This window comes from Sinohyriopsis cumingii, chromosome 18, assembly GCF_028554795.1.
Source record: "Sinohyriopsis cumingii isolate HCF-2022 chromosome 18, ASM2855479v2, whole genome shotgun sequence".
NCBI lineage: Eukaryota > Metazoa > Mollusca > Bivalvia > Unionida > Unionidae > Sinohyriopsis > Sinohyriopsis cumingii.
Genome location: NC_142978.1, coordinates 95,894,379 through 95,907,318, shown reverse-complemented (window position 1 = coordinate 95,907,318; position 12,940 = coordinate 95,894,379). Strand labels below are relative to the sequence as shown.

Here is a 12,940-nt window from a genome sequence, read left to right as displayed (position 1 = left end):
TCCATTATGCAGTAAATTGATTAGAAGAAAACTTAGCTTTATTAGATTTGTTTAAGTGATCAATACAATTATTGAATAGTAGCATCAATTTTAGTAGAAGTATTATTATTATTATTTTGCGAACAATAACAATGCACATAGTTTTAACGTTTCGAACTTACGCAAGTGCGCCGATAAAATCATTCTCATCCTTTGTTTTGGCGGTCGATATAGAGGCCTTCAGGGAATTGCAATGTGCCTCCGCTTCCTCAAAAGTGTTGCTCAGTTCAAAGTGTTGGTAGTAATTGCCTTGGAAACGTTTCCATCCACCACTATGCGCTAAAACGGTAGTAATAGTAGCAGTAGAAGCAGCAGTAGTATCAATTGCAGTAGCATTTGTATTTTTAGTGGGATAACTGTAACTATGAGTACTGTTATTAGTCGAATCAATCTAGTAGTACTAATAAAAGCGGCAGTTATTGGCGATGTTACTGTCGGTAGAGTAATACGAGAGAGAGAGAGAGAGAGAGAGAGGGAGAGAGAGAGAAGCTAAGGGATAGAGATTCTAAAAGAATTATTTGCATGGATCCTTTTTCATTCTGACAAGTGGACGAATTTAGCATTACTTGGTTGAAATATTAATGCGATTGGAATGTTACACATTTAAAAGGTACAAACGTTGTAGTGTCTGCGACTTAACACTAAATACAACAGGAAAATCAACAATTACATTTCGAATCGCAGATCTTTGGTTATTTTTTATCTCATTTCTAATGCAAGATGTTCCAAACTGTCTTAGAGAAGACTAATTAACAAACTGAGATTATGATCGCCGAATCGGGAAATCAGTACTCCATTGATAAGTCATTAATCTATGGTCTTGAACGCCGAATCGGGAAACCAGTACTCCATTGATAAGTCATTAATCTATGGTTTTGAACGCCGAATCGGGAAACCAGTACTCCATTGATAAGTCATTAATCTATGGTCTTGAAAAGAAAGAAGCAAAGCCAACAAGTTTCATGAAACTTAAGACAAATTTCAATTCTGTACGTTATGAAATGAAACTTTAAAAAGAAACTTCCAGCATTATGAATTAAATACATTTGACCCAGAACTTGTGTCGTGTAACGATGTGCGTGTTTGTCGTGAGTGAGAGAGTGAGTGATCGATAACTGGGCATGATTCCCGTGCATCACGAGTATTAAAATCAATTCCTCGCCAAACTTACAAGACCTTCTGGCATTCCTAATCTAGTTCTTCAGACGGACAACACCTCGAGCAATTCGAATTGTGAAGATGAAGAGCACATGTCTTTCAAGACCAGGGATTCAATACAATTTGGAAAAATTATAACCTTCTAGTCTGGTTTATTTCGTATATTTTAATCTCATAATAAATCCCACAATCGACAAGCGATTGTTATCATTTCAACCCGAAATAATGGATAGCTCCGATAAAAATAATTCTTAACAATTATATCCAAGTTTAACGGAAAAGAATGTTCAGAATGAATTCCAGGTCCTCGAATATACCGGTATGCCAACTATCTTGATGAATAACAAAGGCATTGTCCAGAACTCCTTTGAATCGATTCGTATTAATCCCAGAATAATATTTTAGTACAAACAGTAATAAGAACACTTTGGACAACAAATGAATAATCCGAACAAGTGTTTCCTCTCAGCTTATATTTAAATACAATATAACGCACATCTGCAGACTGATATTAAATTAAGAACATCGGAAATAAAAATAAATCAGTTGTTCACCTCTGCCACTATATATACACCTACACAGCTCTTCTCGCAATATATTTCTAATGGACCGGTTTCGCAATTCTTCCAACGTAACATTTTCACAAAACATCACGTCGCAAAAGATCCGACATGCCTCAATCATCCTATAGGAAATACCCAACACTTGCACCGAGACCCACTATTGCGACTAATTTTAAAGCTTGTAAACATCAATGTATAGCTCTTACGCAATCTACAGAAACGTGCATAAGTGAAACACACGATAGATACACATACCAGACATACCTTCCTATCAATTATATTCAGTATACCGCCTTTTTAGGATTAATATTGGACTTCTAAGATCGCGCTGAACAATAAACACTTTAAATATTCTAGATATATCTTATAAAACAGCATTGTATGAAATCCTTGCTTAGTATGCATATTTCAAGTACAGTTTTATTCATTTATGAGAGAAACAGGAAATATTCGTCCACATTAATGTAATGGAAAATTTCACGCGATAAGAAGTTTATGGATTGTTCCACACGTGTCCAATAAATATAGCACAACTTAAGCATGAGTCCATCTATTGTAACGTAAGTGACAGAATCCATCATACATATTATAAAATAACGGCGAAAATCAACCGTTTGCATTGAATACAGTATTGCATACAAATCAATTTTCATAAAAGGCAGCGAGACAATATCCCATCAAGTGGAATATTAGAATGTATTGTAGGAATGATATATTTACCTCCACATACAAAGGATACTTTCGGTATCCAGTTTCCTTCAGAAGTGCAAGTTATCTTAATTTCATCATTTCCATTAGTACACTTGTAATTGACTGTATCACCGACCGCGTATGAGACCTTTTGAGGGCTATAATCACCATCTTTCAGTTCAATGGGTGGCTGGCAAGTTACAGTGGAAGCTGAATAATAATAATAATAATAATAATAATACAAGTTAAAAAAATCTTAGATCCAAACTATTATATTTTGTGACTGTAATTATAAGTGAAATATCTGTTCCCGAGAGTATGTCAAAGACCCTTCTCCTATATCATGATTCAGACACTTTTAAGTAAAAAGCAGGCAGATTATGATTTATAATGAAAACAATGAAAGAGAAGGAACTAGTATAAAATCGGCTTTAACCATAGGATTATGGTGTATGGACAAAATAATAATGTATACACTTTTCAAATTGAAATACTATGGTAGTATTAGTGAATATTGCAAAGATAGGAGCACGATACAAATGTTTACGTTCTTTCATTAGTTCAGACAGTATCTTTGGTATGGATATTAATATTGGTCCCAAAGCAAAACCGCATTGTGTAGTATCTCATTATAAGTACAGTGAACGTCTATGAACTAGTTCTGATTATACCTTTTCAATCCATTACAATGGAACAAGCTTACATTATCAGAATAAATGCTTTAAGTTCTTCCATGAAATACTTTTGTTCCAGAAGCGTGCTATTTTTGTAATTATGTGCACAAAATAAAATAGCTTGTAATTTCAATTCTTCAAGTCGCTACAGAGCTAATATTTGAGATGCCTAACAAAACAGTTCGATATTTTGTTCCTAGTTTTACAAAAGAAACCTAACCCAATTTGACAGGACCACGTGTCTCGCATTTCCCACAAGTCTTAGCACACTTCCAGGCATCGCCTTGACCGTACTTTGTACAGAAATCAGATTCAAGGGAAAGCAGTTCCGCGCAATCTGTCCATTCGTCGATGCATCTCTCTGTGAAAAGATAAATCAAAATCTACAATATAATGATTGTATCTATGTCCTTTGGAGAATTTTAGTAGTTTCTCGTCTGTAAGAAGAAAGTGGGATTTTGCATACATACATGCATACATACATACATACATACATACATACATACATAACATAAAATAACATACATAACATACATATATGTTGTTCCAAATCATGCATGATAATAAGATATGAATTATCAATATGCCATCAAATGCTGTTTCGATAACATACACTATACAGTCTTAGTAATATTCTTGCTTTGCACTTTACCGACATAATACTAGCAGTTTGATACAATTATAGCAATAAGCATGAGTTGCGCTGTAAAGCCAATCATGATAGCATCTTCTAAGTTTTCATTTTTATAATCGGCCCGCTTGATTGACGGTAGTAGCAATTTTTATCGTACAACAAACATTTATAGTCTTGTGTTGAATGGTTGCTTTTCGCAAAGGTTTTTCAATTTAGTGTTGTTATATTTTTACATCTCAAATAACACGGATGACATAGTGCAAACAATCCTATGTCATCCGTCCATAGAGAGGCACAATAAAATTAGCGACCTCGATTGGAATCTCTCTATCTCTCTCTCTCTCTCTCTCTCTCTCTCTCTCTCTCTCTCTCTCTCTCTATATATATATATATATATATATATATATATATATATATATATATATATATATATATATATATACTCACCAAGAAAGCTGACGTCGCAATAGTCTCTGAAACATTGATCCACAGTCGTATAACACCAGGGTCTTGTACCAGTTCCAGGATTCCTGCAGTAATTCTTCTCGAGATTGTCAGGGACATCACTAAATATAAGCAATGTACACCTTTTACAAAAGGACGATCGACGACCTTGAAGTTTTACCATGTTAGAGTTAGCATCAAATGCTCAAAATAACGAATTTTGTCATTTTACTAATGTAAATGTCTTGTAGCAGCCTGCCGTAGTATGATTCATGTGATACTTTGTCATGATGTGAAGTGTGTGTCTTTTATGAACATGCATATTTTAAATATGATTACTATGCATAATGCGTTTTTGTTGTTTTATTAGTAGAAAGAAGTTCAGATAGAATGAAGTACATTATGAATTGATTGAATGCACTGAAATGTATTACTCACCCAATTTGCAAAGGATGGTGCGGACACTTGCCCACAACATCAGCCCAGGGTATACAAACATCAAAGTTACGTGTGACGCTCACTCTACCACTGTATGCTCCTTCCAGTCCTTGATTCACATAGTTTAACATGTTGTCTGTGTACAATAAAACATTTGGCATATGAACAAGAAGAAACCTATGTTTTGTTTTTAAATACGATGTATGCAGTCAACAACACAGTCTCTATCCTTAAAATTCAGTTTTCATACCTTCGAAATTCGCCTTTTGTTCTTGATCGTCGTGATCGATTCACTAATTTCTAAAATATGTCAAAATACTGAGAGATTTAGGGCCTTAAGGTTATCGGTAAACATTTTAGCTGAGCTATTTCTTACGATCGTTATTCGTGATCAATTCGAATAAGCAACAAAAACTTACTTGCAACAGAAACGTTTAAATAAAGAATTCTTTACTCTATTGCATGTACAAATTTAAAATTGTAGCAATGTTTTGAGACATATGTTTGTAAAGCGAGTAGTTGTCCAGAGAGGCAGTGTTTGAATTATTCATTCATTTATTTATATTTGTCCCACTGCCATGATATTTACTATATTTTATGACATTGATTTTACTTACCACTTATAACATCTACTGTTGCTGAAAAACCTGTCGCGGCATTGCCAAAATCAGTAAATAGCGTCAAGAAAAGGTAGTTAGATTCCGTTATTATAGTTTCTCGGTAGCCGTTGCCACATATTCTGAAATGGAAAATGAAAATTATTGTGACGTGATCTTCAAAGACGCAGTTACTGTGTGATTAAGTTTAGGTTGGATATTTTGCTTCCGATTTATAATTTTGTAAACCGAGTAAACAGTGTAATCAGCGGGTGCTTAATATGCATATGTCAACACTCTGTGTACTTTCGAAATGCCCTAACCATCAATTTTAATTTGTCATTCTGGTAAGTGCTATACGCCAAACTAAATTAGTCTCATATGAAATATGATCGATTGTAGTTCATTCAAACAAACTAGTTGAAAAAGGGCTCTTATGAACTAGTTTTTTCCATTTTACTAATGTTTGCTGAAATTAAAAGATGTGTTAAACTTATCCACTAGCAACACGACTAAAAAACTGTATTGTTTCTTAGTTGCGAAGTTATTTGACAAGGCGGACATGTTGTTGATCAATTAGCAGTTAAATTCGACAAACAAAAGAAAGATAGAAGATAACCTTAGATACATCAATAAACCTTATATAGGTAATCTGTGCAGACATATGACGTTCTTGATATAGAGAATCACACAGTCTATAAGAATATATTTTGCTAAGATTCAGCCAAGAAATGAAATAAATTTAAAGCTCAATGGTTCGTTACCTACGACATGGAAAACTTCATTTATAATTAAGTTAAGATATATATTAGATAATCGAAAAGTTTGAATTTATCAGTCAACTCTTTTATTTTTATTCACAAACAGTGTTATTCATAAGTACTTTCCGTATTATTTAGCAATAAATCTGCAAAAACTGCAATGTATACATAAATAGGGCTGACTGCATATGCATGCAGATTATAAGAATCCCAATTCAAGATCTGTCCAAGTCATAAAGTTTATAAAGTCCATTTCGGTTGAGTAAGTTGTTGCTGAGATTAACATTTGGGTAAAATCCACATGTCCATTTTTAACTACATATCTTTGAAAACGACGAAGACAAATATATAGCAGAAATATTTCGATTTTCCTCTTCTAAAAGAATATTTGCAATACTTACTTAAATCCTCTATGACCGGGGAGTGTATGTCGTATCTCCAGTATATCTTCACATGACCCGTCCGGTGTCGTTTTGATGTCCAAGTTATCGAAATTGAGGCGCAGCTTGGTTCCCTTGTGGCTCTGTAAAATATTTATAAAAAAGTCACATATATCCCTAAGCTAACAATAATTTCTTTTTTAAACCAATTTCATTCTTTTTCGATTATTGTTATTGCTTAATATTGTACCATTATATTTTTAATATTTCGTTTGGAAATAAACGGAATGATGTTGTAGCCGATATATTTCACATACCCTTGCCAACGACCGAACAGGATGCTTCCGCAGACACAGTTGCGTAGCATATACAGTGATATTCAATGTCTTAGGCGAACAGTTTGTTACAGCACTTGCATTCTACTGCCATAATAAAAAAGACAAGTCCAGTTTGTTAAAATAAATTGGGTTTATTGTGCATGACTTTGGTCAATAAAGGCAAATGTATTTATTCTGCTTTCTTACACCTTTATCTTATCAGATAAAGGTCAATGTGATATTTCCTTCCTCAATGCAAAATCATCACTTTCTTTTACTGCAATCATTTGACCAGCACACTACAGAAGCAATCTACTGTAATGACTATTTTTCACTAATATGCTGTGTGCTATATTATTTATAGAGAGAAAATATAAATTGACCAATAGGAAGGTTATTATTACTTGTACTATAATAGAATAAATAAGCATGAACAGTAATCAGGTAGCTACATTGTTCAGAGTGAACACAATGTGAACAAGTAATCATGGTCCGTCATCAGACAACATAATGACGTAGTTCATCCTCTTCGGTAACTGCTGAATAATTTCGTAAGTTATATAACCTTGAGAATTTCGAATTATATCCCTCTGCATATATGAATATATAAATTAAACAGCTTGTTAAATCCACATGGAAAGCAAATTTGTAGTTGTCATTATGTTCCTTTGCTTGATTCCACACTGTAAATATCGGAAGCGGACGACTTATGTATGTACATCTGTGGTCGTGATACACTCCTTTGCTGAAAATGGACTTGTCCAGAAACTGGAAATGGATCCGAGTATGTCCGTCAATTACACTGAAAACTTCCGTTAAGCATGAAACGCGCATATGATGACGGAGTTAGGGCCACTCTACTCAGAGTCAGGTTAGAAACTATAAATCAATGAATGAATTGACTAAGTTCCTTGCAATTTTTTATCACATTAAAGGTTTCCATTATTTAAATCGGTGGGGGTGGTGGCGTATAAACAAACGGGTTTGTAATATCAGACTATAGTTTCATGTCTCCATAATTCATACGATGTTTCATTCGTCATGTCTACTGACAATAACGATATCCTTAGCTCATGTGGTAGTGCGACATCTTTTTAGCGACTGGCCACAGATGGCCACGCATGGGATACTCTCACCTCTTCCTTGACAGGACATGCACCAAACAAAGTGGACAAAACTAACTTCAGGTGTGTCAGCCTTATACCTAACCTTTAAAGTCTTAAAGTCCATACTATGCTTTGAACATCAGTGTATTTGAGAGAGAGAGAGAGAGAGAGAGAGAGACAGAGAGAGAGAGAGAGAGAGAGAGAGAGAGAGAGAGAGAGAAAGAGACCGGAAAAAAGAAAACCCGATCATGATCTGCTAATGGTAAATTTCAATGCCCATAATGGAATGCATTTTCTGTTAAGTATAAACTCATGTAATCTTCAAGCATAACTAATCCTTTTAGATTCCCAATGTTTTTTGCTTCAAAGCGATACTTTATTTTCCAACATTCATGCAAGGTAATATTATTATCGTACTAACCGGAGCCCCTGACGGACAAAATAATTTGTAAATCAACAAATGAAAAGTACACCAATATTATCCGATCAATTAGATGCCCATATCGGGATCATGCCATTAAATCATTTCTAATTGAAATTAATCTTAAGATATTAAAAATTAAAATATGATGAATGAGATTGGTACACAACTCAGACATGCTACCATTTTGTATAGTCGGCACACAAAAAAATTCAGCCTTAAAAAGAGGTATTTCTCCTCATTGTCATTGCGCTTATTCTGCTAAACAGCAGTCTTCTCTGCTTTTCTAATAATAGCCTTGCTTGACAACAAGAGTCCATATGATATTTTGTTGATAAGAAATTAAATACAGGTTATCAAATAAAATAGTGTTTTGATGGCAGATACAGAACACAGAGTGAAGTTTATGAAATGCACAATAAAGGAAAATGCTATTCATTTATAAGCCTGGAGTTCATCTCAAAATATATTGTACCCCATGTTTATCACCCTCCTAGTCGACAGTTGTATGATAACTACAGTCAAAGTCCGTCATCCTTCAAAACTCATAATAAAAGTTATGTGAAAAGCAAACAAAAATTTATATACAATTCAAAGAGCAGACGAACATTGCAAAATCATAAGGAACATTTCGATACCGTCATTTCAATTGTACCATCTTTGCAAGTTTAAAAGTACATGTTGTCGATGTTATTGTCTTTTAAATTAGTCTTCAGAGAACGACATTACAAAGTGGTTATTACAGCAACAGATATCATGATAGTATCCAACAAATTAATATTGTATAGCAGCCGGACTAGATAACATTTTGGTTTGAATAGTCTGTGCACGGAGACATGTATGTAGCCTCCATTCTATTTTTTTTATAAGAATCATTTCATACTGCACATAAATGGAATGAAGTAATAGATATTTACCTATCTAAGAATCAAAACTGAAAAACGTTCAAGCATTTCGAAAACAACTATTAGGAGATAAACTTAATAATTTTATTTGTATTGATATTTATCTTTACGACAATTAATTGACAAGAATCTAATAATCGCTCATTTCATGAGCGCTTTTATAACAATATATTGAAATACATTTTCCATTACTTCTTGTTTGCATTTATAAAGTCATATATATGCCCTGAACTTACCTTAAACATCCAAGTACATCTCTTTGAATTCTCGTAGTTGTTCGGATAGTTTGGTGACTGTACTGTAAGTGGGTTGCCAGCAGACATATTGTAAATTCCTCCACATCCTGAGAGACGAGATATGTGATTAACTTCTTCATTCCAATTTGAATATATTTATAGTGTTTGAGAGTGATATAAAGAACGAATCTTTTATAATGTGTCAAGAGATCTTCTGTGAGGTAGGTTTCATTCAAATTTTGACACTTTAATAGAGGCAGGCAGAGAGAGAGAGAGACAAAAAGAATAGAACAGAAGATATACATGTTAATCATTATTGACAGTGGTAAAAAGTCTTAACCAAGGGCAATATGGCCGTACACGAATAAATAAATCAGATTAATTTCCGAGAAGATAAATTTGAATTACGGTGCAGATAACATGTTAAGTTTTCATTTAAAGAAAGCGTTTGCATATCGTTATGTTCCATATACACATGGCAGCTAAAGACTTTCAGTGAATATGTCAATAATCTAGCGAGTGCATTGTATATCCTTAACAGCTATGAATGACGATTGTATTTAGCAATCTTTTACAATTTCAACAACAATGTAATGAATTTTGTATCAGTTAAGCCAAAAATCTAATTGTTTCGACACCTAACATTTCATGGAAAGGTAATTTCGTGAATGGATAAGTAACAAACTCAACGACCTTATGATGTTCGAACATCTTTTTGTTGAAACACTTCAGTTATAAATTCTTCGATTTAACCATTCATGAAAGACAAACTAATACATACCAAAAGTAAAAGAATACACTTTTACTCTTCATTTAAGATATTATTAAAATATAGTGCAGTTATAAGCAAATCCTGACAACTTAATATCACATCACAGAGACATGCAGAGTAATAGAACACGTGTCCTGTATTTGTAGTTCATTCTACTTCGTATATTGAAAACGTAGACGAGGAATGGGAGCAGGTAAAGAAAATAATCAGAGCAAGGTGTGACAAGAAAATGGATATGAGCGAATGGAGAAGGACGGATATATTGATAGGGGCATGACTGACATGATTGGAATACGTCAAGTACATGTAGGAAGAGGAAGGAGGAACAAAAGGAGAAAGAGCACAGGGAAAGACGAAATCCGTAACCAGGTGATCAACTTGAGTGCTACTAGGTAGGCTAATATAGCTGAAGTATAGGAACAAATAGGTAGGCTAATATATCTGAAGTAAAGGAAAGAATAGGTCAAATGCTCTGGCAAAAGAGGTGCAATAGTGTACTATCAGCTGCTAAACAGAAGCGGGGAACGTTGCGGATGGGATGCATGAGTTTATAGAATGAAGATTAGGAATGGCCACTGTGCATGAATGAGTCTTGCGTTACCGTAATCCACTGGATAATAAAAACAAAAGAAGATGATCCACATGCGTGGCGATTTGTTGTCAATAAATGGGGTCGAATTCACTCGGCTAGTGGTTTTGGAATTCTCTGTGTTGTAAAACTTGTAACTTTCCTTGTAAACGCGCATTCCTGCAAAAAAGAAAAAGCCATAATGCCTGCTTCCATCCTTGAACAATTATGCAAGAGGTTTATATTTAGCCCACAAAATCTGATCTGGTCCGCCTTTCTTTGATGATATTAAGGGAATACAACCAGTTCTAAAATTGTTGGAGTTTGAAAAAATTACATTAGTAATATACTGAATCCTTTTAAAATCCTCCTACGTAGATATTTATAACCTATTATATATATTATATTTTCATGCTAAAATAGCTGCTAAAGTGTTAGCAACTCCCGTTTACATTGAGTTTAGTCCAATATATCAGCCAGAAAATAACAAAATCTCTATAGCTGTGTTATTTCTAAATGTCTCACATCATGCATGTATCTTTATGTGAGTGACTAACTCTCTATATTTACCTTTCACCTCTTGACACGAACCACTCTTTCCTACATACAAAGTGAAAGGTACTGATTTTGGAAGTTCGATTGGTATGGTATGGACACCGTCGTTTCGGCAACAGAATTCAAACTTCGTTCCACTTATATACGTTCCATCTGGAAGGTCACCAAAAGTGGTCGTATTTCCATATAACTCGTAGTCGTCAAACTGGATCGATCCCTCTTCAAACCCTGGTTAAAATCAACACTGAATATTTACATATTTTGTGGCGTTTGGTGATAATGGTCCACTTGGCAAGCTAGTTCACTGGTTAATTTACGTCAAACTGAGTGCGTAGATGCCTTACTCTTATCATGCGAATGCTCCAGTGTCTTTTTGTTCCAAACATTAAAATTTACCCAGACTGAGATACTAGATGTCATCGAAAATTGACTAATGATTGTGTTGGAGAACAAAACTATTTATATACTATCAGCCTGAATTTGTTGGTGCAATCTCAAAAACGTTATATGTGGTAAAATTGGTACATTATCCAAAAGTTTGTTTATCACATTGGCAACACCCCTGAATGTCATCCAGGAAGTTAGCAATCATTTCGAATAGTTTGTCTTTAAAGATCCTAGTACGTCGGCATTTATTATTACAAGGTCTCCAATTTTTCATGTTTGACAAAATGGTTATATAATGGCTTGAATAATAGGAATCACAATTACTTTACACATTGGAACATTTGAGTTTATTTTCAACATTTACAATTATTACTGAAAGCAGTCTTAACAAAGATATGTAACTTGAGTAATATAACAGACTAAAAGTCTAGTAATGAATAGGGTTATGGTTTTCTATACATTGTTGGGATTTAGTACATTCTCATTAACGGCTGATTTAAATAAGTAAGCATATACTAAGAGAGGAAGCAGAATGATACCTTGTGGACACTTCCCTCCCTTTCGGAGAATACAGTAGTCCCCCGGACTCCACTGAGTTGGGTTTGATTGACTGCTTTTGAATGTTGTGCCCTTGACACAAAATTCCTCCTTAACAAAGGCGAGATTTGTATATTCCCCTGCAGCATGAAAATTACTCGTCACGGTACTGACAAGGCCCTTGTGATCTTTATAGCGCTTTACTGACCCGGACGTAAATCCCTCTGGGCATCCTTGGATCGGCTTCAGGAAAGCAAACGAAGCATTTGGCCAGGACAAATCTTGACCTGAAAGTGCATGTTCAGTTCTATTTTTGAGCTTCACTGGTCTCGTATTCCAGGAAATATTGAAGTACAAAACGGTAACGTTAAAGTTAGCTTGCTAAAACTAGGTTTTATACATGAAGTGCACTAACGCCATCGAAATATTCGTATATCACTGACCCATGACATTTATTTTGCGGACAACATAGTACATAGCAGATATTTCTCTCTTATTGTATATTACATTTCATATCAATGTTATTGGAGGTAAACATGTTTATTTGAATCTGAATGTAGATGATTAGTTTTTCTCTTGGAATTTCCTAATCTTGTGGTCAATATTGAAACTTTTAGAAAGGAACCTTACGTATAGTATGGTTTTATTATTGTGCATTAGCTTTTCATCCATTTACTAACATATGAAATATAATCAGTCTTCTTTTGTTCACGTTTTAATTTTGGTGGATTAAATTTTTTATAATTAATAACAAAGTGC

At 34.3% G+C, this 12,940-nt stretch overlaps 1 protein-coding gene across 1 annotated transcript in view; it reads right to left on the bottom strand.

Annotated features, from left to right (window-relative positions):
* The window catches only part of LOC149777536 (uncharacterized), an 85,182-nt gene that overhangs the window by 7,920 nt on the left and 64,322 nt on the right, over positions 1-12,940 (bottom strand). The window contains exons 13-23 of the mRNA XM_089941401.1: positions 12,184-12,468; positions 11,273-11,485; positions 10,736-10,882; positions 9,363-9,469; positions 6,399-6,520; positions 5,258-5,379; positions 4,641-4,776; positions 4,206-4,299; positions 3,419-3,485; positions 2,481-2,660; positions 162-318 (exon numbers count right to left, since the gene is read on the bottom strand). Of these exons, the coding sequence (XP_089797527.1) occupies positions 162-318; positions 2,481-2,660; positions 3,419-3,485; positions 4,206-4,299; positions 4,641-4,776; positions 5,258-5,379; positions 6,399-6,520; positions 9,363-9,469; positions 10,736-10,882; positions 11,273-11,485; positions 12,184-12,468 (1,630 nt within the window). The remainder of the gene's footprint in view (positions 1-161; positions 319-2,480; positions 2,661-3,418; positions 3,486-4,205; positions 4,300-4,640; positions 4,777-5,257; positions 5,380-6,398; positions 6,521-9,362; positions 9,470-10,735; positions 10,883-11,272; positions 11,486-12,183; positions 12,469-12,940) is intronic.